Source organism: Armigeres subalbatus, chromosome 1 (genome assembly GCF_024139115.2).
Source record: "Armigeres subalbatus isolate Guangzhou_Male chromosome 1, GZ_Asu_2, whole genome shotgun sequence".
Lineage (NCBI taxonomy): Eukaryota > Metazoa > Arthropoda > Insecta > Diptera > Culicidae > Armigeres > Armigeres subalbatus.
Genome location: NC_085139.1, coordinates 187966571 through 187988715, shown reverse-complemented (window position 1 = coordinate 187988715; position 22145 = coordinate 187966571). Strand labels below are relative to the sequence as shown.

At 43.4% G+C, this 22145-nt stretch overlaps 1 protein-coding gene across 1 annotated transcript in view; it reads right to left on the bottom strand.

Moving 5' to 3' along the window:
- Positions 1 to 8164: 8164 nt before the first annotated feature.
- The window catches only part of LOC134209210 (proton channel OtopLc-like), a 35596-nt gene continuing 21615 nt past the window's right edge, over positions 8165 to 22145 (bottom strand). Inside the window, exons 3-4 of the mRNA XM_062685204.1 lie at positions 8634 to 9065; positions 8165 to 8545 (exon numbers count right to left, since the gene is read on the bottom strand). Of these exons, the coding sequence (XP_062541188.1) occupies positions 8404 to 8545; positions 8634 to 9065 (574 nt within the window). The 3' untranslated portion in view covers positions 8165 to 8403. The remainder of the gene's footprint in view (positions 8546 to 8633; positions 9066 to 22145) is intronic.

Below are 22145 nucleotides of genomic sequence, written 5' to 3'. Positions count from 1 at the left end.
TCAAGCGTGAGGGGCACCCACGACGGAGGTGAATCTAAGAGCAAAGACCTGGACGAGATCATCAGTTCGAAGAGCTTCGTCACGGCACTGCGGCGACAGTGTGAAGTGGAGACGCCCACCGCAGCCGTTCGGCTACGGAAAGGTCCGGCAGGGACGCAGGGTAGCATTGGTTCGGCTATCTGCAGCGGACGCCTCAAAGGTAGTCGGTTAGGGAGCGTCAAAGTGGGATGGTCGGTATGCCTCTAAAGTGCGCATATACGAGCAACCCGGAAGTTTGCCTTCAAGTGCCTGGGAAGCGGGGCATGCAAGCAATGTGGGACTGCAAAGGCCCTGACAGAAGCAATCTCTGCCGACGCTGCGGATGTTAGAGGGACATAAGGCACAATGCTGCAATCAGAACCCTCCCAATTGTTTGATTTGTTCTAGCAAAGCCGTAACAGCAAGCACCCCATGGGGGGTCTGATGCCCGGCGTTTAATGGCGCGCTGCAAAATCAAAATGCAGGTAACGCAGCTGGCTTGGCTCGGCCTCGCCCGGAGTGTTTGGTGTGCGCAGGTTTAGAGGAAAACGGCGTGAACACGTGGTTGTTCGTGTGCTCACGTTTTCTGCGCAATGCGTGACCGTTACATGCTTGGGCCACATGTGGTCTGACACTGCCCCGGACAACCAGTTTCGAGGATGTGCGTAAAGATGAAGTTGGCTGGAACGCCGCTTCATCGGCTATCGCCCAAATCGTCGTCTCGGAGCTACACATAGAAGGGGGCGTGGACTCAAGGATGGCTAGTTCAGGCGCAAATAACAGGTGGTCCAAGGGATCGAGTCGGCTTCATGGGTCATACCGGTGGTCATGCTCTGTGGTCGAACTCGATCCTTTTACCGGTACAAGTGGCTACTTGCGAAAAGAACAACATGGTATTGTCGCTTTCGCGGCGTCGGTCGGGGGGTTCCGAGCCCGAGGACGAAAGGGGTCCTCGTCAAGGCTGGGTCAGGTCCCTCTGTGTGTTGGCGAATAGGCCCTATCGCAGAAAAGGTCAATTTTGGGGTGCACGCGGCATCATCATTCTTGATACCAGTCGTGCAGAGGGAAGTAGGCGCGAAGTCGACCCTTCCCACCTTCCGAGGACATAGGGCGTGGTAAGGCCACCTGGAAAGCCGGCAACGCGCTGGCACGATACCATGGTGTTCTTCTAAAAAAAAGCGAGTTACGATGTTCGGTGCTGCAAGGACACGCAGCTAACCTCGAGAGTGCGTTGTGCACTGGTCCCCTTGAAGCATTACTTTCTGTGATTTGTACCGAAGGGACTATGGGCTTGGCGGCAATGGAAACGGTTTAGCGGGTCGGGAATGTAGTCCTGCCTCCCTCGGTGATTCAACCCTGCACATCCTGGTCAACCCAGGATGTCTGTTGAGCAGATTCCCCCTCCATTGTTTAGGAAGAAAAAAAAAACCCCACTGGCGGTGACTAATACTCCTATAACAAGTATCCCTAGTTATCCCAATCCAATTCCAAGTCCGTAGGCATCGCAGTTTTCCTACCATTGTTCCTGCGAGTGGTCCGAGTGCTCAGCAACTTGCAGCCCGGCATGTTATACCGAAAGATCTTCCCGTTTTCGATGGAAATGCTCTTAATGCGGTCGGTTACCAACTCTTGCATCCTTCCCCCGTGCTCCGTCCCTCAAATACTGAGCACCTTATATGGTCGACCAGAACTGGTCGTGAATAGTCTTTTCAACAAAGTACGACCTGTGCCTGCGCCAAGGGCCGATAAATTGGAAGCTATCATCAGCTTTGGACTTGTAGTGCAACATTTGTGCGGCTATCTCCAATCCTTGGATATAGACAATCACCTTTCAAGCCCAATTCTACTGCAGAAAATGGTGGGCAAGCTTCCAGCAAATGTGAAACTGAGCTGTGCTGAGCTGAGCTGGATATACGAACGTTTGGGGCTTTCATGTCCTCCATCGTCTCCGCTGCAAGTAATGTTACATATTACAGTGATTGTGTATCAAAGTTGGAAAAGCCGAAACAAAAGGAAAAAGGTTTTCTGAATGCACACGATGATGGTGAGAAGGCAAAGGGGCATCACGCAAATTGCAAACAGCAGAATGATAGTATCTCCGTAGAAAAGGGAACACTCCAGTCCAAGCCGTGTCCAGTATGTGAAAAGCTGGGCCATAAGTCAGGGAGTGCATCAAGTTCCAGAGAAGCAGCATCGATGAGCGTTGGATGAGCGTCCGACATTCTGGCTACGTGCCCGGCCCACCGATTTTCGCGGTGTGAACTATGGATGGTTCTCCCAACAGCTGATGCAACGCCTCCTCCACGTACCGTCCGCCATGGCTTTGGGACAGTTCGTCGAATGACATTTCGTCGAATGACGTTTAGTTGAATGACATTTAGTCGAAAGTTCATTTGGTCGAAGGGACATTTAGTCGAATGGACATTTAGTCGAACGGAAATTTAGTCAAATGGACATTTAGTCGAATGGACATTTAGTCGAAATGACGTTTAGTCGAACGGACATTTAGTCGAAAGAACATTTAGTCGAATGGAAATTTAGTCGGATGTTGAAAGTGTTGTGAATGGATTCGTCAATAGATTTTTGGTCGAATTTGAATAAATAATCCACAAGATTTATGGATAAACTGATAAAAGGAATTCAGTCGACGTGAGGAAGTTCAGCAGAAGTGCGGAAGAGCGGAAGAAACGAATATGGATGTTAATAAGGATTTTTCCCCTGAGCTAAAGAAACTTCTGGAGTCTCTGGTGTATTATAGAAAAATTGAAAACCTACAGAAAGAGCAAAATATTAGGTACTGATGGTGAAATAGCCTCAATTTTTTTTTTGGCACGTTGTCAAAAACCAATTATATCAATGTTACTTCTTCATCGTAGTCGGCTTTGGAACATTTCGTTGATTGACAGCTAGTCTATGACATTTGGTCAAATGACATTTCGTCGATAGGACGTTTAGTCGAAAGGACATTTAGTCGAATGAAAATGGTTTTCTTTATTCTTTCATTGAAACTCTTTCTTTCACTCAATATTTATACAATAATTAGTTCAGGAATGAAATTGTCTTTAACCATAATTCGTTTATTATTGACTGAAATTTTATTTCCGACCAAATGTTCGTATGAGTTTCTGAAACAAAATGGTGACTAAATGTCTTTTGACCAGGTGGTATAGATTCATCGAAGTCGGTTAGAGGGGTTCGCCAAAGTCAATATCCAGTCGGAAATATTCTCGGGATATTCACCGTTTTCGTATTTATTCATTGTTTTTATGGACCCATCATTCTTTGGACAATATTGGAGCAATAATTGTGTGACTTTTAGAAAACTAAAATGAATCATTTATTTTTTATTGTTATTGACTAAAGTTCTTTCCTTTCAAATAGCCATTCGACGGAACATTGTTATACTAAATTTACCAAGATTTTTAATTCGAAAACTCGCTTTCGACCAAACGTCATTCGACCAAATGTACGAAGATTTTTCATACTAAAATAAGATTTCGACTAAATGTCAATTCGACCAAATGTCCTTTCGAGTGTCCTTTCGAGTGTCCTTAGTGTCTTTTCGACCAAACGTCATTCGACCAAATGTCCTGCGTATCTAGTGGATTAAAAAAACATTTTCGACTAAATGTCCTTTCGACCAAATGTCCATTTGACGTAATTTTGATTAAAAGAAATACCATTGTGAGACTATGCATGTAGTACCCATAAGGTGGAAGACGCAGGTAAATTGCCAACTATTTGCGTATTCCACCTTGAAAGTGTAGATACTAATGCGACGCGTCAACTCCACCCCTACGAGCGAAGAGGCGAGTCAAAAGGCGTTGAAGGAAGTTCCGGGCGAAAGGAGGAAGATAAAAGAGGAAGAGAAAAAGGGTGTGGAACAAGAAAACGAGGAGTTTTTTGGAAGACGTTGATGAGTACGGACGCAAGAAAAAAGGTAAAGAAAAAGCGATAGCTGAAAAAAGTGAATCCAGTGAAGAACTCGGAAAAAGAGTTGTCGTGATTCGGAGAAGTCTAAGTCAGTAGACCGTGGTCGATTAGCCCAAATTTCTGCCGTCCGACATTGCAGGTGTGGATAACGAGGTTCTTTTTACAAACCAGCTACCACGTGTCCCTAGCCATCGGTGGTTGCCGCCAGGGTCCCGATTTCCGCATGCTAGTCGTTTCCGTTCGCCATCGAAGAACCCGGAGCTGGCTTATTCAAAAAGCCGACTAACTGCTGCCCCAAGTCGGTCAGAGAACTGCTGACAGTCTTTTCTATTCGATTGGGGCCAGCACCCTGCCATCGGTGTGGGTCCGATTACGTGCCATACTCTACCGACGGACCCAACCTAGCATCCACCGACCTGAGAGCTACCATCCGTCCAATCCAAGGCCAACATCGAGTACACCTCAGGCCCGAAGCGCCGAACGGAATTTCCCGGTGCATGACATCGCTTCAAGATCCGTAGTTTCGTCTCCACATTCATCCCGGCAGTGACCGCTGACACGTCTGTTCCAGCGTCGAACCAAGTCAGATCCTGCCCTACCGAGGCCCCGTCCTCGGACGCTTCGAGATCCGTAGTTTCATCTCCACAGTCATCCGGGCAGTGACCGCCGACAAGTCTGTTCCAGTGTCGAATCAAGTCAGATCCTGTCCTATCGAGGCCCCGTCCTCGGGCGCTATTTTCAAGCCCAACACGAAGAGATTCCGCTGCTCCTAGGATTGTACACCGCCAGAAATGGACACCAGAACGACCTACCAGCTGACCTCGCCAGGCGGAAACGCGCCAATCCCCAAGGTATGACAAATGCAACAATCGGCCGCAACGATACTAATCTCAAACTAACCACTAAACCCAAGATGAAAAGAACTCAAAAATAAATAAGTAAAAATGTATTAGCTTTCAATCATTGCAAGTACTAGCCCTGTTGTGCATGGGATTTCCTTGGCTCTGTGTTGTCCTCTGAAGTACCTTTGTCTGTGTGTCCCCTAAGCAGGTTCAAGCCGACCCTGAGAACCCCAAACGAGGTGAGCTATTTAGGGACGTTGGGACGTCCACCCCATAGACGTTAGGACGTCGAAGGAGTTTGTTTCAAACTCGAACTACGCTCATCACCCGATCCATCGTCGCCTTGATCAACCGTATCAGTTTATCCGGAAATCCGTTTTCGTGCATTAGCTGCCATAGCTGGTCCCGATCGATTGTATCATATACGGCTTTGAAGTCGATAAATAGATGATGTGTGGGCACGTTGTATTCGCGGCATTTCTGCAATACCTGACGTACGACAAACACCTGGTCTGTGGCAGAGCGTTCACCCATAAATACAGCCTGGAACTGCGCCCTTTTTGTAGATGGGACACACGACACCTCCATCCACTCCTGCGGCAGAGCCTCATCCTCCCAAACCTTGGCAATCACCCAGCGCAGCGCTCTAGCCAGTGCCTCACCACCGTGTTTAAACAGCTCTCCTGGTAGTTAGTCAACTCCAGGGACTTTGTTGTTTTTTAGCCGGCCGATCTCCTCCTGGATTTCCTGGAGATTCGGAGCCGCATGTCCTTCGCGCGTGCTCCTAGGTTCATTACCATACCGCCACCGTTGTCTGCCATATCGCCATTCAGGTGCTCTTCGTAGTGCTGCCGCCACCTTTGGATCACCTCACCCTCGTTTATAAGAAGGTTTCCGTTTATGTCCTTATACATATCGGGCTGTGGCACGTGGCTCTTACGTGAACGGTTGAACTTCTCATAGAACTTTCGTGCGTTATAAGCGCGGTACAGTTGCTCCGTCTCTTCACGGTCTCGATCTTCCTGCTGGCGCTTTTTCCTCCGAAAAATCCGAAAAGTTTTTTATGTTCCGCGCCCGTTTGTATCGTGCCTCGTTCCCCCTCGTGCGGTGTTGCAGCAATCTTGCCCATGCTGCATTCTTCTCCTCAACTAACTGCTCACATTCGCCGTCATACCAGTCGTTTCTCTGATCCGAGGGCACCGTGCCTAGTGCAGCGGTTTCGGTGCTTCCAATGGCGGATCGAATATCTCTCCAGCCATCTTCAAGAGACGCTCCGCCTAGTTACTCTTCCGATGGGAGTGCCACTTCCAGCTGCTGCGCGTAGTCTTGGTCTACCGTCTTGTAGCCGCCCGATGTTTAGCCGCGGCGAACGACTCTGACGCGTGGTGTACACCGTCGAGAGTTTTTAGCGCAGGCATACTGCAACGAGGTAGTGGTCGGATTCAATATTCGCACAAGTGCGGACATTCGTGATGTCGGAGAAGCATTTGCCGTCGATTAGAACATGGTCGATTTGGTTTTCCGTTACTTGATTAGGTGATTTCCATGTGACCTTGTGGATATTCTTGCGGGGAAAAAAAGTGCTTCGTACAACAATTCCGCGAGAGGCTGCGAAGTTTATGAATCGATGGCCGTTGTCGTTTGATACGGTATGCAGACTATCCGGTCCGATGATCGGTCTATACATTTCCTCCTTTCCTACCTGATCATTTATGTCACCGATGACGATTTTGACGTTCCGCAGTGGGCACCACTCGTATGTCTGCTCCAGCTGTGCATAGAATGCTTCTTTGCTATAGTTGAAGAAACGGCCTTTTATCCTCAGCTTGCACATCCTTGCGTTGATTGGCTGCCACCCAATCACACGTTAGCGCATCTTGCCCAGCACTATGAAGTCGGTTCCCAGCTCGTTGGTGGTGCCACAGCTTTGGTAGAAGGTAGCCGCTCGATACCCGCTTTTCCACACATTCTGTCCTGTCCAGCAAATCTCCTGAAGCGCCACGACGTCGAAGTTGGAGTGGAAAATGTTGATTCCGACGTTATGAAACTTTGATTTGCTGAGTTTCCGCGGTTTCCACACAAATAAAGAAGAAGGAGACATAGTAAATAAACGATCTGTCAATGAGCTGGCTTCTCTCTTTCTCAGGATCTGACATGCTGTGCGTGAAGCTCCCGCCAGGAGTCATGCTAGTGGAATTCGTTGACATCACAATGATCATGTACGGAGAGTCCATTGGTGAGGTCGAATTGTAAATTATTCGATCAGTCTCGTAAAGGAATGGTTGCACAGCAAGAACTACAGCTAGTGCATCATCAATCGAAGATGTTAGTCGTGAACAACAGGAAATCGGTACAGGAGGCATCAACTAGAGTCGGCGGCTTCTACATCACCTCCAAGATATCTTTTAAACACGATCGATGATAAGCTGAGACAGGGATGGGAAAAATAAAATATTCAAAAAATCAAGATGGGTGAACACTATAACGTGATCTTACTTTTAACATATTAATTGATAAAAATCGCCGGTGAGTGATAATTGTTTGAAAATCGTATCATGACTTGAAGCATTTACCGTTCCTTTTTTAACTCTTTTTCCTACCTACCACGAAACCATAACGCCAAATAGAAGAATTAACGGGACTGTTAATATTCAGTCCGTATAAGTAAAATATATATTTAAATAATGATTGAATGATTTATTATTGTTTGAGTTGAAAATTCAAGAAGCTATCGCTAGCGACAACTTGCCTATGGGCAGTATACTGTTCTCATTTGAAAAGTTCTCAAATGAAAAGAATGATTCACCACACACTGCTCATAGAGTAACCAGAAGTTCAACTTAAAAAATAACCTTGTTTATATGAATAAGGTACCGCTGAAGTAATTGAGGGTACAAGGTACTATACTGCCTATGATCGCATATCAGTGAATGGGATTCCCTATTCATGTGGGGCAAATATGCCATCGTGGGCAGTATATTCCATACCATAACTTTTATACCACCGTCATTGGTACCATGGAAAGCCTGTTGGTGAAGTAAACAATGAACATGATAAATCACTTTTAAAACCCCAAGTCCAATTTTACTGAAGCTTCGAATAATGTCATTTAATAGACTGGAATCCATGTCGAAAGAATGTTGGGCATGAAAAATCGACATGTTCATGAGGCATGATGAGCAAGGCCAGGTACTTTTAGCTCGTATACGAATAAAAGTGGATGAAAAGATTGACTTCGAAATCAATGCCCGATAAATCATATTCGAATGAATTGTACAACCTGCCAAACCCATCATAAGTCTTGTCTAAACTCATTGACTGAACCGGAATGGCTGGGTGATATTGATTTATCATTCCTGTTTATGTTCGAATTAACGTCTAATGAAATGTATGCACATGTCTTTATCGGTGTCCGTACGACATTGGTCTGATTAACTTTGGTATCATTATTTCCTATCGCAGTAGCGACTAGTTCGTTATCTATAGTATCTACTTCTACTTCCAGATTAACGTCATTCTCTTCCTCTTCCTGCGTGGTGCGTTCCATCGGACCCAGCAGATAGATGTTCTGCTTCATCTTGTAATATCGTAGCATTTACTCCGGCTCGCATCAGTGAGCGAATTCTCCGGGTTCGTATGAATGTCTCCAGACATCCACCAGGCACACGGAAGCGTGAAACCGATAGAACATTATCAGCGGCAACGAAAGATGATTTAAAATCGACCACAAGACGTCACCGTAGAATTCGTATCTGTGAAGGGGATTTTGTAGAATAATGCGATTAAATTAGGTATGTTGTTTCAAAAGACAAATGGATTACGGAAATAAGCTTAGCTCACCTTTCGTCACCAAAATCACCAGTTTTGACGCTGAACGTGTAGTAGATCCACAATGATACGTTGGCTATCGTCATGAAGGTAACAAGTTCTTTGCCGGGTTTCTTTTTCCGAAGTTCAGGGGAGTTTGAGCAACGACGCAGCGCGTCAATAATCCACGGGGTTTGAATGAGGATTTGCAGTATCTGCGTGAATATTATGAAACCATTGAGAATAGACTGATTCTCGAAGGCCGGGATCATACTGAACAGAGTTTCGGAGAAAAACGCTGGGATCGCTATGAACAGCAGTACGTCGTCCATGCGGGAAATGGGGTGTTGATTGATGTCCAGCTTGGAGGTTTGGAAGTACGCCAGTATTGCAGCAAGTGACATGATCACTAAAACCGTGAGTTCGAAGATGGAATCCAGAAGTATGCCTGTTTCACGATAATCACTGGAATGAAAAATAATTATTGAAAAAACGAAAGGAGGTCAGAGTTACATCCAATTTTATTTTTTAATAATTTTATATAGGGGGAATGACGGCTTTGGCAGGTTTTGTTCTATTATTGTCAGGGGGTTTTTTATGACTGATTATGCTCAAATTTGGCCTAAACATTCTTTGCATATCAAAGAATATTGTGGCCAAATTTAATAAAATTTGGTCGACAAAAACCCCCCTGCCAATAATAGAACAAAACCTGCCAAAGCCGTCTGTTCCCCTATCATTAAATTCTAAAAATTTGTTAAAGTAGCAAAATGCAGATATTTTCCGTTTCTTTCTTCATGTCCTCTAAGGAAAAATCTTGAGTAAAATTACAAGTATTGATTTTTTGTATGTACCCAGGTCTCCAGTAGCCTTGCGAGCAAAGGCGTATGATTGCTAATCCAGAGATAACGAATTCGATTCTCGGCCCGGTCTAGGATGTTTTCGGGTTGGAAACATTCTAGACACCCTGGGGATAGTGTATCCATTGTACTTGCCACACAAGATACATACCCATGCAATGGCGGGCATAGAAAAGCTTTCAAATAATAACTGAGGAAATGCTGTTAGAATACTAAGTTGAAGGCCAAGTTCCATTTGGAATGTAGAGCCATTGAAGAAGAAGTAGAAGACGTATCCAAAAAGTTGCCACAATTTTTTATTGTACACTTAGTTGATCAATCAGACCAGAATACAGGCTAAATCAGGGTTGAATTATATGACTTTAGCTGGCCGAGGTTAACTAAGCAGTCAAACAATAATACTTGTATGAGAAGTCTGTAAATGTCTGTTGTCTGATCGAATTCGTCTGTTGATCGAATAAGATAAATGGAAGGCCTTGTCGAGTTCCACAACACCTGTGAAAAGACCTAAATTGTACAACAAAAGCATTTGGTCTTTCGACATCTCGAACTTTTGGTCCTTCTAACACGAAACAGGTCATTTGAAGGCCACTGAATATCGTGTCGTCATAGAGTGTTACAGGTTATTCGGTGGTGATGTGCCAGGTTCTGAAGCTCCGGGAATCTCTGGAATGAGATGTCAAAATTGAGTTATGTCATTCGGCTCACGCCTGAAAGCTTTCAGTGTTTCTTGTCCAGTCGAGCAATTCTTGATATTTCAACTTAAAAAATATGATTACTTTTTTTAAATACTGTTACGAATTCCTTTCCTAATAAAAAGAAGAAATGGCCAGGATCTGGCATACCCTTACATGAAAAACACTAATAGCTACTAATGCCAAATTAATTGAATGCTGATCTATCTTGCTGGTAGGTGTGTCAACATGTGAAATGTTCCAATTTTTACAGGAAGCTTCATTATTAATTTGCCATGTACTACAATCATGTTTCCAATTATCATGTTTTGCTCATACGGTGGAAACAACGTAAATGAATGGCCTCACACAGCTCATATAACAATTATGCCAAACGATCATTATGCGAAATGACTTTATGTCAAACGTTATTATACCAAATGGTGTGCCATCTTATTAGCCGCGGTAGCGTACGTAGCCATTCAGCGGTAGAAAGATATGTTTTCTCACCAGATTGGGAGATCGTTTGGTTGCTTTTAGTGTCTTTAAAGGCGTATCAAGAAGCGCAAATCGGAGTATACGTCCCCACTGGGAGTATACTTCCCAAAGGATTGTACCCCGTTTGGCATAAAGTCGTTTGGCATAATTGTTATTTGAACTGTGTGATTAATAAGTATGATTGCAATTAATTGCATATTATTCGGCAACTCCTCCGTTCGAAAATCATTTTTTTGTTAAAAATCTTGGGTGTGTATATGCAGATGCACAGCACATGTTTCGAAATGGACAAATTGATATGAAATTTGTGAAAAGGATTCTACGTGTCTTGGAGGGGATTGGAGCCCTCATCCTCCTACTCTCTAGATAGGCGTGATAACCCCTACACAACAAGACCACTTAAAGGTCCCGTTTGAGGAAAAGACATCAGAATCCGAGTAGGATTAAGGCTGTACTTTGGACCACCCTTACGGGGGCTCTTATTTTGGACCACCAGGAGGAAATTGTACTCAGTGGTCCAAAATATGAGCCGTCGAATTGGTGGTCCAAAATACTTCCCTTACCCTACCCACCTCCACCGCGGTTAGCTCTTTTTTGCAAATTGATTATCTTTCGGATGCTTGATTTGTCCAATCTTAACATGTGCTTTACTGTTGTATATCCACAGTCAAGCAAGCTCACTTTGTTTTGGCGTAGAACTACGTCTGTCTTTTCTATATTGGGGTACACTTTACGATTGCAAAAAATTGAAAATCGTCCCGAAAATATGATAGACTTTGGTTTATCTCAGCCGTTTCTCTATGGATTTTCAATTTTTTTGGACCATTCAATCAAGGAAGAGTCAACGCTTTATACCCGATGTACACAGAAGTCGTTTGTTATGCGGTTTTTTTTTTTACAGGAATGGTTTTTTATGCGATTTTTTATTCACGCGAGTTTCTGGATTGCCGCGGTTCCTTCAGACATACTTTGGGATTTACGCGGTTTTTTACGTTGTTTTAATTTACGCGGCACGTATCTTCCGCGTGAAAACTGACTCTAGTGTGTTACAATATCTATGTATGATAATATTTACTATTAAAAACTTGCTAACAGTTTAGCACTTGGTTTCGGTCAATCAGTCAATCTCGTGCAACGCAAGCTTATTCTTCCATAGCACTACATTCCAAGTAGAACTTGGCCTGCTTTTCAACTTGGTAATTTTTCAGCATTTCTTTAGTTATTCATTGAAAGTTTTTTTATGTCCGCCATTGCAGGGCTTTTAGCTGGTGCAGTTCGTTTACGCTAACTTAAGGTCACTCCTGACAGAATCCTCGTTTCAAAGTGCTCGCGTTTTCGGGGGCACACCACTCGATACGGAGGCGGCGGACAACTGTCATTTTTGTTGATTCAGCTTGACAACAGCTTCTTGCTTACGTCTGTTGATGCAGTAGAGGGCTCGGAATCTTCTTCGCTGCTGCAGTGAATGCGTTCTGGTAAACTTTCTTTAGCTCGTTTTTGCTGATTCGTAGGTGTCTGCCGGAGTAAACGCTAAGTCCGACGCAATTCACGTGAAGGAATAATTATTATTATCAATAACGCCGTTGAAATGAGCCACCAGGGGCTTAGACTGACTTAGCGATGGGTGGTAAGTCTCTGTAGCAGTTTGCGTCGGTGATGGTTGCAGCTGTACACTATCAGCCAGGCTTATGCTGTTTAAGGTCACTCCTGACGGAATCCAAGTTCCAAAGTTCTCGCGTTTTCGGGGGCACACCACTCGATTCAGAGGCGGCGCACAACTGTCATTTTTGTTGATTTAGCTTTGCTGCGTCGCAGCATGCGTGAAATAATAAAAAATGACAGTTGTGCGTTGCTTCCGTATCGAGTGGTGTGCCCCCGAAAACGCGAGCACTTTTAAACTTGGATTCAGTCAGGAGTGACCTTAAATGGTGAAATCGATTATCATTTAAAATAATATAAACATAATTAATACCAATTTAATGTCAACAATGAAGTTCAATCGGATGTTCGGCATTGTTACCAATGCTTCGAATCGAGATAAAATTATCGAACGATTCTTACTCTCTAGCGAGTTTTTATCAATTGGTAATTTGGATATGTGAACGCTTGAGAGTGTTTTTCATCCTCGATTATTTGAAAGTTTTATTTTTATCTTCATTTTCAAATGTTGGTCCAAAAATTATATACATCACATCATTCAGGCTGGGTTTGAAAAACGCTTGCTTTTTTCCCATCGCACAGAATAGTCGAAAACCTGTAGATTACATACAGCTACGTAATTCAACGTCACCTTTGCGTACAACCCGATTGGGCTGAACCTTTGAGTTTTTATTAGCGAGAACACCACACACGGTGCATATGCACAGCCAAGATATTTAACAAGTAAGATTGGTCGAGCCATTCAGCTAAGTTGTTTCCATCATATGAGCAATACAAGTCCAGCCTAGGGTCCTTCCGCAAGCAGATAGTACAATACACTTTAAAAAACATTAAAAATTTGGTCAATTCATAAAATGTAGCTGATTGACAAAAACGGATATCAGTCACGGTCTTCTGCGGTGCAAGTCTCCATCGATGCACTTTGGCCAAGTGGCCAACTGTGGCTGTACGGATGTCCAACAATCCAATTGTTGAGTCACGGTGTTCTCCGTAGTTCAATCCTTCAGTCAGATAGGAAACCCAACCTTAGCGCATAACATCGATCCATAAAACTGACCGAAGAAGGGAAAACTTTTCAGAGCGAAGGACCATCGCAAAAAAAAATTTCGAAGCGGAGGATTTCCGCAATAAACTGATCAGAACGTCAGTTAAACGATGACAAAATTCAGATCGCATTTAAAAATAAAACAAAAAACTTCGGAGAAAGTGTGGCTCACTCTGAGAGCGGCAGCTTTCGTATTCCTGATACACAGGACTTGGTCGATTGGTATCAAGATGAAGATACGATGTTAGCGAAGTTGGGGAGGAAACGTAGCCATGGGGACTGTGGGGAGCGTGGGAACTTACATCCCAGGGAGGCTCGCACACCTCCATGGGTGGGACTTATTTTAGGGTTGGGATGCCCGGAAAGTCAAAATGGATCTAGATCTGTTTGTCCTCCATCTTTGAGGAAACAGATGCGGCAGATGAGGACGAGCGGTATGGTCAGCTAGGGCATCTCGTATGTTTGTCGGTATTCCGTAGTTGGAGCGAGTAATGTCAAACTTTGGACATCGGTAGATCACATGTTTCACTGAGTTTTGTACTCCACAGATGTCACAAACGGTACGAAAGGACCTTCCGCCTAAATTATGTGAGAATCGGGTGTGGGCGGTACGGAGGCGGGAGATTACTTGCTGGTCCTTGAGACTAGTCATGTCATTCCAGGGTGCCGTGGATCCCATGACCTTCCGCAATTGCGTGGTTCTGGAAGCAACCCATTAGTTTCCCCAATCCTGACTGATGATCTTTTTGATACAGGCTTTAACGTCAACCAAGGGAACCGATGTTGTGAAACGCCGGCCTTGGTGGTCGGCTCCAGCCATAATGTCCGCAGTGAGGTTGCCTGACACCCCGTGGTTTCCGGATGTGAGGCAAATAGCCTCTTGCACATGATGGCGAAATGGGAGGACACCAGCTTCAGCGCAGGTAGCCTCAGCGGGTGTGGAAGAAAGAAGTCATGAAGCTATGTGAAGGTATTGGTTGAAGACTGGGGAGAGTATGTTGACAAGCTCACAGTCAGTTCTAGTCCGTACAGCAGTCTGTTGTCAATGAGCGCTGGACCGATACGATACCGAGTGGCCATGTTGTTCGTTCTATGCGGTTTTGATAATGTTTTAACAAGGTTAATCCTTGATTTGCAGCCGACTTTGACCGCTTGGAAAAGAGGGACAAAGGTCAGGACCTTGACGAGTTTCCGGATTGGAATCGGCTGCCCCTTAATCTTGAGACTAGGGCCGGAGAGACGGTGCCGTCCATTGCACACATGTCCGTGGACGCTTTTTCCGGCCAACATGGTGAAGCAAACCGACGAAGCCCACCGATGAACTGCACTAACCGCTGCTTGGGTTCGGATACGCGTTCGCGCCGGATAGTCTCCGACTACCACAAACAGATGTCCACGTAGACGAAGATGTAGATGTTCTTGGGAAGGCCATTGAAGACCTCATTCACGGCAACCAGGAACAGGGTTACTGCCAGAACAGACACCTGCGGGACTCTAGTCTCCTCTGGGAAGGTTCTGGAGGCAAAATTGTCGATACAGACCCGGAAGAACCGGCGGGTGAGGAAGTTGTGCACAAAAGCTAGGATTTCAATACCAGTGCAACCCTAGTCCACCAGCTGGTTGAGCACTAGTAGGGTCCAAGTGCGGTTAAACGCCTAGGAAATATCCAGGGAAACTAGACCGAAATGTTTCCCTTGGTCAAAGGCGCTTCCAGTAAAACAATTTTTCTTGCAAATCTCGAAAATTAACAAAATAAATGGAACCCAATTTGGAAGGTGGAACAAAAAAAAGGTTGGGCGTTTACTCTGTCAAACGAAATCGAATCGCAGAGCAAACATTAAAACTTAAATTGTGTGTACAAAATAGATGTGTGCCAACTAATAAAGCCATGAAAAAAAATATTAAAAAGAAATCATATTTTTGCGCGTTCCCAAAACCCTCATGTCATCACTTCTATTTGTCAAGCTGAGTGTATTGGTATACAGAACTATAGAAGTTCAGGCCTTCTATTAGGCCATATGTTCTCTTCCTAGACAGAACTGATACATGCTTTAAAATAAACAATCAAAGAGGGGAAAAATGCCTGATTTTTTAAAAGGATTCATTTTAAAGAATGCATTTGCCCGGCAGAAGTCAAGAGAGGATATGGGTCCTTCTTCCAGTTCAGACATTTTCTTAGCTTAAGCTGTGTGGTCCTAAATGGCCGGGACGAAGTTATGACAGCGACTCTCCGTGGATGCGTGAGAACGACGCGGAGGGCTGACTGGAAGAGCAAAGTCATGGCTTGCTGCTCGCCGATTGACACGCTGATGTGTGATCCTATTAACACACGCTGAAGGCATTTTACTCAAACCCCACATTTCCCTTCGTCTCTCATTTAAAACGCAAAAAAAAATCTTCTAGCATAGGATGCAATGCTTGTTTTTTTGTCCTGGGTTATTTAAATGAGACGAAGGTGAACATCGGTTGCAATTGAGCAACCGGTTGACTCCATTGAAAACTGCACACCAAAATAAACTTGACTGAACATCATGGTTTTAATACCAGAACTATGATTCAGAGTGTTTGGGTTCCTAAACTGTGGGTCGCAATAGATAAAACGTGATTCATACTTCCATTGGATGATTAGAGAATAACAAATTTACGAAGCCTTCTTTAGTTTGTCAACTACAATGACAATTTCTTCCAAAAATCATTCCAAATCTTACCCAAATGCAATCCAAAACTAAGCGGTGTTGAACATCATTACTAATAAGATTTAAGAACAACCTAATAAAGATAAGAAAATCCATGCTAATCCAAATTCAATCTAATTCAAATCCAATCCAATCCAAACTCAATCCAAATCCAATCCAAATCCGAATCTAAATCCAATCCAATTCCAATCCAAACCAAATCCAATCCAAATCCAATCCAGATCCAAAGCCAATCCAAATCCAATACAAATCCGTACATTTAATCCAACTTTTAGTTTCTCGTATAGTACACCATCAACCATTTGCCGTCAACTAGTACTGCTAGCCAATAACTCCAAACTAATCTTACGTATAATAAATTCGAACTTCCGAATAGCTTTGTGAAACCCGGCAACCTTATTAATTTTTCAAATTCCAAGACATCTGTTGCTACAGGTAACCCCGCTTTAGCTACTAAGTCAATACATTCCAAGATAAATTATATATTTGGCTTTCCAAACAGTTTCGAACAGTACAGCATTGAATATTTCTCCATTTCTCTCTGATTTTGTTACATCATAGCACAAGTGGTAGTCTTATGAACGTCGCCAAGTGGCTTCATGAAATCTAAATTTGTTTTAATCAAAATCAATACTAGTAGGACTGAAATTGTGTAGATCGTAAACCATTTTCCGTTTGTCTTCCATACGCACAAGCTACAATTCTTTTTTTCGGTAACCTTTCAGACACGCCTTATAGTTTTCTAAGCCACAATCCATTTCCACCGATCTTCCAGACACGCATTGTAATTTCGCAAATCACAAACAATTTCTTACGGTCTTCCAGGCGAGACTTTGATGTTCTTCAAACCACAAACCATTTTTCCAGCGGTCTTTCAGACGTTCCACCACAAACTATTTTCCGACGGTCTTCGAGACGCGTCTTGTGATTTTGCAAACCACAATCCATTTTCCGAAGGTATTCGAGACGCGTCTTGTGATTTTGCAAACTGAAATATATCACGCGTCACAATTTTGCCACTTGAATTCAACTCATCTCATAGAATCAGCGACAGGATCCAAAAAATATACTGGCAGGATCGCCAAAATGTGTGGCCCTAGATGGCCAGAACGAAGTTATGCCAGCGACTCTCCGTAGATGCGTGTGCACGCCGCGGAGGTTGGAAGAGCAAAGTCATGGCTTGCTGCCCGCCGATTGACACGCTGATGTCTATTAACACACGCTGAAGGCATTTTACTCAAACCCCACATAAGGCAAGGAAAGATATGCTACGATCCCTTCTTGCAAAGGATGCATTTGCCCGGTAGACGGCAAGAGACGATATAGATCCTTCTTTCAGTTTAGGAATAGTAAGGGAAATAATGATCCTTTTGTTTCAAATGATTGATTTCATTTGCCCAGAAGAAGCCATGAGGCTAACACGATGATACTTTTATGCCTAAGGAAGTCGAGAAAATTTCCAACCCTAAAATTTCCTAGACCTGGCCGGCAATTGAACTTAGCCACCATCAGCATGGTCTTCCTTTGTACTCGCGCATCTAACCGCACGGCTAAGGAAGCCACCATCGAGCGCTGCTTGCTGGAATTAGAAGCATCCTCAATCAACCACATTTGTTTTATCTTGTTAGATTGCAAATATTGCTTGAATGACTATTATTCTTCCATTTACTTCCACTATTCAGTTTTATGTATCAATAAGCAGATACGTATTTCGTTTCCTACTTGGAAACTTCTTCAGTGTTTGTTATCGACAAGTCGACAAGTCGATAACAAACACTGAAGAAGTTTCCAAGTAGGAAACGAAATACTTATCTGCTTGTTGATACATAAAAGTGAATAGTGGAAGTAAATGGAAGAATAATAGTCTTTTAACCTTGTAGCATTTCCCCTAAGACGCTCTAAAAATAATTAATAATTGTTTGAATTATAGCAAAATATAGCATTTTGGCCGGTAATGGTAGCTTTCATGTTTTATCATTTTAGACCTCCAATTGGGATGCTATTATATCCCAAATAGTGCTCCATTAGCAATTGGGGAAAAAATAAAAGAATATGCATGACAGCTATCAGTATGCAATCTACGAAGTACAACGCAATGCAACGGCTCTTCCCCCGTTCAAACATTTGATTTAAACGATGAGGTCTTTGGATTTGAAAAGGAAGTCCTTGGATATTTCCACTGAAAGCTCTTCTAAGATTATTTTATTTAGATTTTAGAACTCGCGAAAATCGATTTTTCTCCCATTAGTAGCAAGTTTCATCATTGCACATCTAGTAATGCGATATAAGTTGAACACGAATAACATTGGTTTTTGCGAGTTCGGAATTCGGTTTCCAACAGGAACAATAATATTTGTTCGATACTTTAAACGATCGACGATCGAGAAGGCCCATTAAATTTTCATCCCGTGGAGTCATAAACCTTTATGGATCTACCACCGACTGGATGACTAATTTCGTTTCCAAACAAAGCTTTCGTCTACGATTTCTTGACGAAAATGTTATTTGTAATTTATTATGCCTATCTGAGGAGTTTGAAGTGACATTAAAAGCACGGTATTACCAAGCCGTTATAGATGACGGGATTTTCTTCCGGCTCAGTCGTGGGGATTTTTCGGTTTAGAAAGTAAAAGCCGAAAAGTGTATTGCTCTACAACATCGATTGATTACTAGTATGATGGATCATACCTGACCACGGTTTCCCAAAACAAACTAACACGATTAGTCAAAGCGTCGATGATGGATAGAGCGATATGCTTTGTTCGATATCGGGTTGCAGCAAAGTTATAATCTTTCGTGTTTGCCATTGAACATCGTTCAAGATGGTATGATAAGGCGTTCATTTAGGTGTTTGGTTATAACGATGACATGAGGCCACTGCGAGAACGTGAATCATTGTAATGATGAATAACGCTTTCGCATTAATTCATCGAAGTGAAAATAGCAGAAACACATTCCAGATACAGTAATGTGGGTTCACAATGCATTGGTATAGGAATATGTTTCGATCTATTTTATCAGATAGCACTTTTTGTTTGTGAGATAAATGCAAGTCCATTTAAGAAGGGATCATCTACAAATTACATTACGCTTTAGGGGGTGGAAGGGGACTAGTCAGAGCGTTACGATCCGTACATGTGTCAAATATCTTCCACACAAATAATCATACGAAGAGGTCGTTGGATATTGAAAATGTTCAATTTTGGCGGTATGTAATTCATGATTGACCCTTAAGTCAATTTAACACGCTTTTGTTTCGATGGGACAAAATTAGGTGATTTTTGCCCAGCCCAAGTAACCATGAAGCTGTTTATGCTTGTAAATAAAACAGCCTTAAAAGTTGACCTAAACTGGAAATGGCCAATTTTCCGATCGATATATGTAATTGTTTGTTGCTTCAACACGTTGGAATGGTTGCTTCAGACAGTACCTACACCGGTTCGGACACTCGGCCTCGCCCGAGTGTCCGATGTGCGCAGAGGAAACGGCGGAACACGTGTTGTTCGTGTGCCCGCGTTTTCGCACAATGCGTGACCACATGCTTGCCACATGTGGTCTGGACACTACCCCGGACAACCTAGTCCGGAGGATGTGTGTTGGCTGGAACGCCGTTTTATCGGCTATCGTCCAAATCGTCTCGGAGCTACATAGAAGGTGGCGCGTGGACTCGAGGAATGGCTAGTTCAGGCACAAATAAGAGGTGGTTCAAGGGTTCGGAGTCGGCTTCATGGGTCATACCGGTGCCCTGTGGTCGAACTTGATCCTTTTATCGAACAAGTGGCCGCGTGAAGAACAACATGGTATTGTCGCTTTCGCGGCGTCGGTCAACCGGGCGGGTTCCGAGCCCGAGGACGGAAAGGGGTCCTCGTCAAGGCTGCGGCAAGCGTAGGCACCGCGTCGGCAAGTCCCTCTGTGTGCTAGCGAATAGGCCCTATCGCAGAGAGGTCAATTTGGGGTGCACGCGGACTCATCATTCTTGATACCAGTCGTGCAGATGGAAGCAGGCGCAAAGTCGACCCTTCCCACCTTCCGAGCACATAGGGCGTGGTAAGGCCACCTGGAAAGCCGGCAATGCGCTGGCACGATACCATGGTGTTCTTCTAAAAAAGCGAGTCACGATGTTCGATGCTGCAACGACATGCAGCTAACCTCGAGGGTGCGTTATGCACTGGACCGCCTTTGAAGCATTACTTTCTGGTTGTACCGAAGGGACGATGGACTTGGTGGCAATGGAAACGGTTTAGCGGGTCGGGGATGCAGTCCTGCCTCCCTCGTTTGCTGTTGGAGGTGGCCCCTAACCCCGCACTTCCTGGACAACCCAGGATGTCTGTTTAGCAGATTCCCCCTCCATTGCTTAGGAAGAAAAAAAACTGATCTAATGCAACTAGCTGATTTGTGATTGATTATGTGCAAATGTGATGCTTGGTAGTTGAGGACAATCCTCATGGATTCCAAAACTAAATGCACTCGCGTTTTCAAGCGCACATCACTCAATACGGATGCAACGTACAACTAACATTTTTATAATTTCAGCTATGCTGCGTCGCAGCATGCGAGGAGTTTCATTATCTGAGGAGTTTGATAACAAACACATTCTTTTGGAAAAGCAAATTTGAACCAAAGTTGCACTTTTTGTTCAAAATTAACATAAATTTTTAAACATAATTTTTTCGAAAATAATTCAAATTTTAACATACTTTCCAATAAGAATGTGTTCTGCCAAATATCTCAAGTTCAAGATCTGCTTATTATATTTCGAATAAGCCGTGATGATCACAAATTGGACATAAGACTAAAGAAATATGTATAAAAAAAACTTTACCACACCCTATAAAAAACTATTTTCTATAGGGTGTGGTAAAAACTTATGGCCGGAAGTGTATGTAACGATTATTGTATTCCGACCTTTTTGGAAATGTAGCAAGCTCTTTGTGATCATTCGATCCATATTGGATATGTAATGCATGTTCATTACCTGCTGGAAAAAGAAATAAAATCAACACCAAGAGCCTCAACTTCATAAAAGGACGCATTTTTTTTTGTCGATTCGCGACTTGGAGAAAAAAGCTTGGTTATGTTGGAATGGGGCAATATTTATCAAATATTAAATTTTACCATAAAACTATTAATTTTATATCTTAGTTTTGATAACAGTCCTGACAAAATCTGTAACAGATCGCCTAATTGGTAGAATAAGGGCAGTGTAGAGGGTCTGCTGAACTTAAAGACTGAAGGTTTTGAATAATTTTGAAAATCTAGACCATTCTTGTTGGTATTCTTTCCAAGAATTCTGAAGGATCAACAGACGTTTAGTTAATTTGTCAGACTTTGGATTACGCAGTAAACCTTTGGGAACAGAATCAAATCTTCACTTAGAATGTCGATTGATTGGTCAAAAACTACAAGTTCATCAGAGATCCGTTTTTATTTCATCTTGCTTTACAGCAATAAACATCGAATGTTGTTTGGTACAAAATGCAAATTGCAGTCTGGCCGCGATTAGTCTCGTTAAAAAAGTACAAACATAAAGAAAGAAAGTTTGATTGGTCCCTAAAAAAAAACTAATTCGGAGGATCTCCTTCATCTTGAATTTTGAGGAACTTCCATTTTGAGGAATTCTGGGGAAATCCTCTTCTAGGAATTCTGACGATTAACTGCTTTGGAGACTATTATGAATTTGTTCTTTATGCTTAATTTGAAGCAGGAAAGAGCCCACTTAAGTGGACTAAAATACCTTCCTCAAACGGGCGCAAAACATCTTCTTCTTTTAATATTAACAGAAACTACAATTTCCAACAGATACAATATTTCTTGATTCTATGACAATTTGAAAATACTCAACTGAATATCCTGACTAACTATCTATCAGAGGGTTTTTGTGTTAGGAGTGGCAAGTATTCGCTTCCGAGCCTCTTGACAGGAAGCTTCCGAACCTCTTGACAGGAGGCTTCCGAGCCTCTTGACAGGAGGCTTCCGAGCCTCTTGACAGGAGGCTTCCGAGCCTCTTGACAGGAGGCTTCCGAGCCTCTTGACAGGAGGCTTCCGAGCCTCTTGACAGGAGGCTTCCGAGCCTCTTGACAGGAGGCTTCCGAGCCTCTTAACAGGAGGCTTCC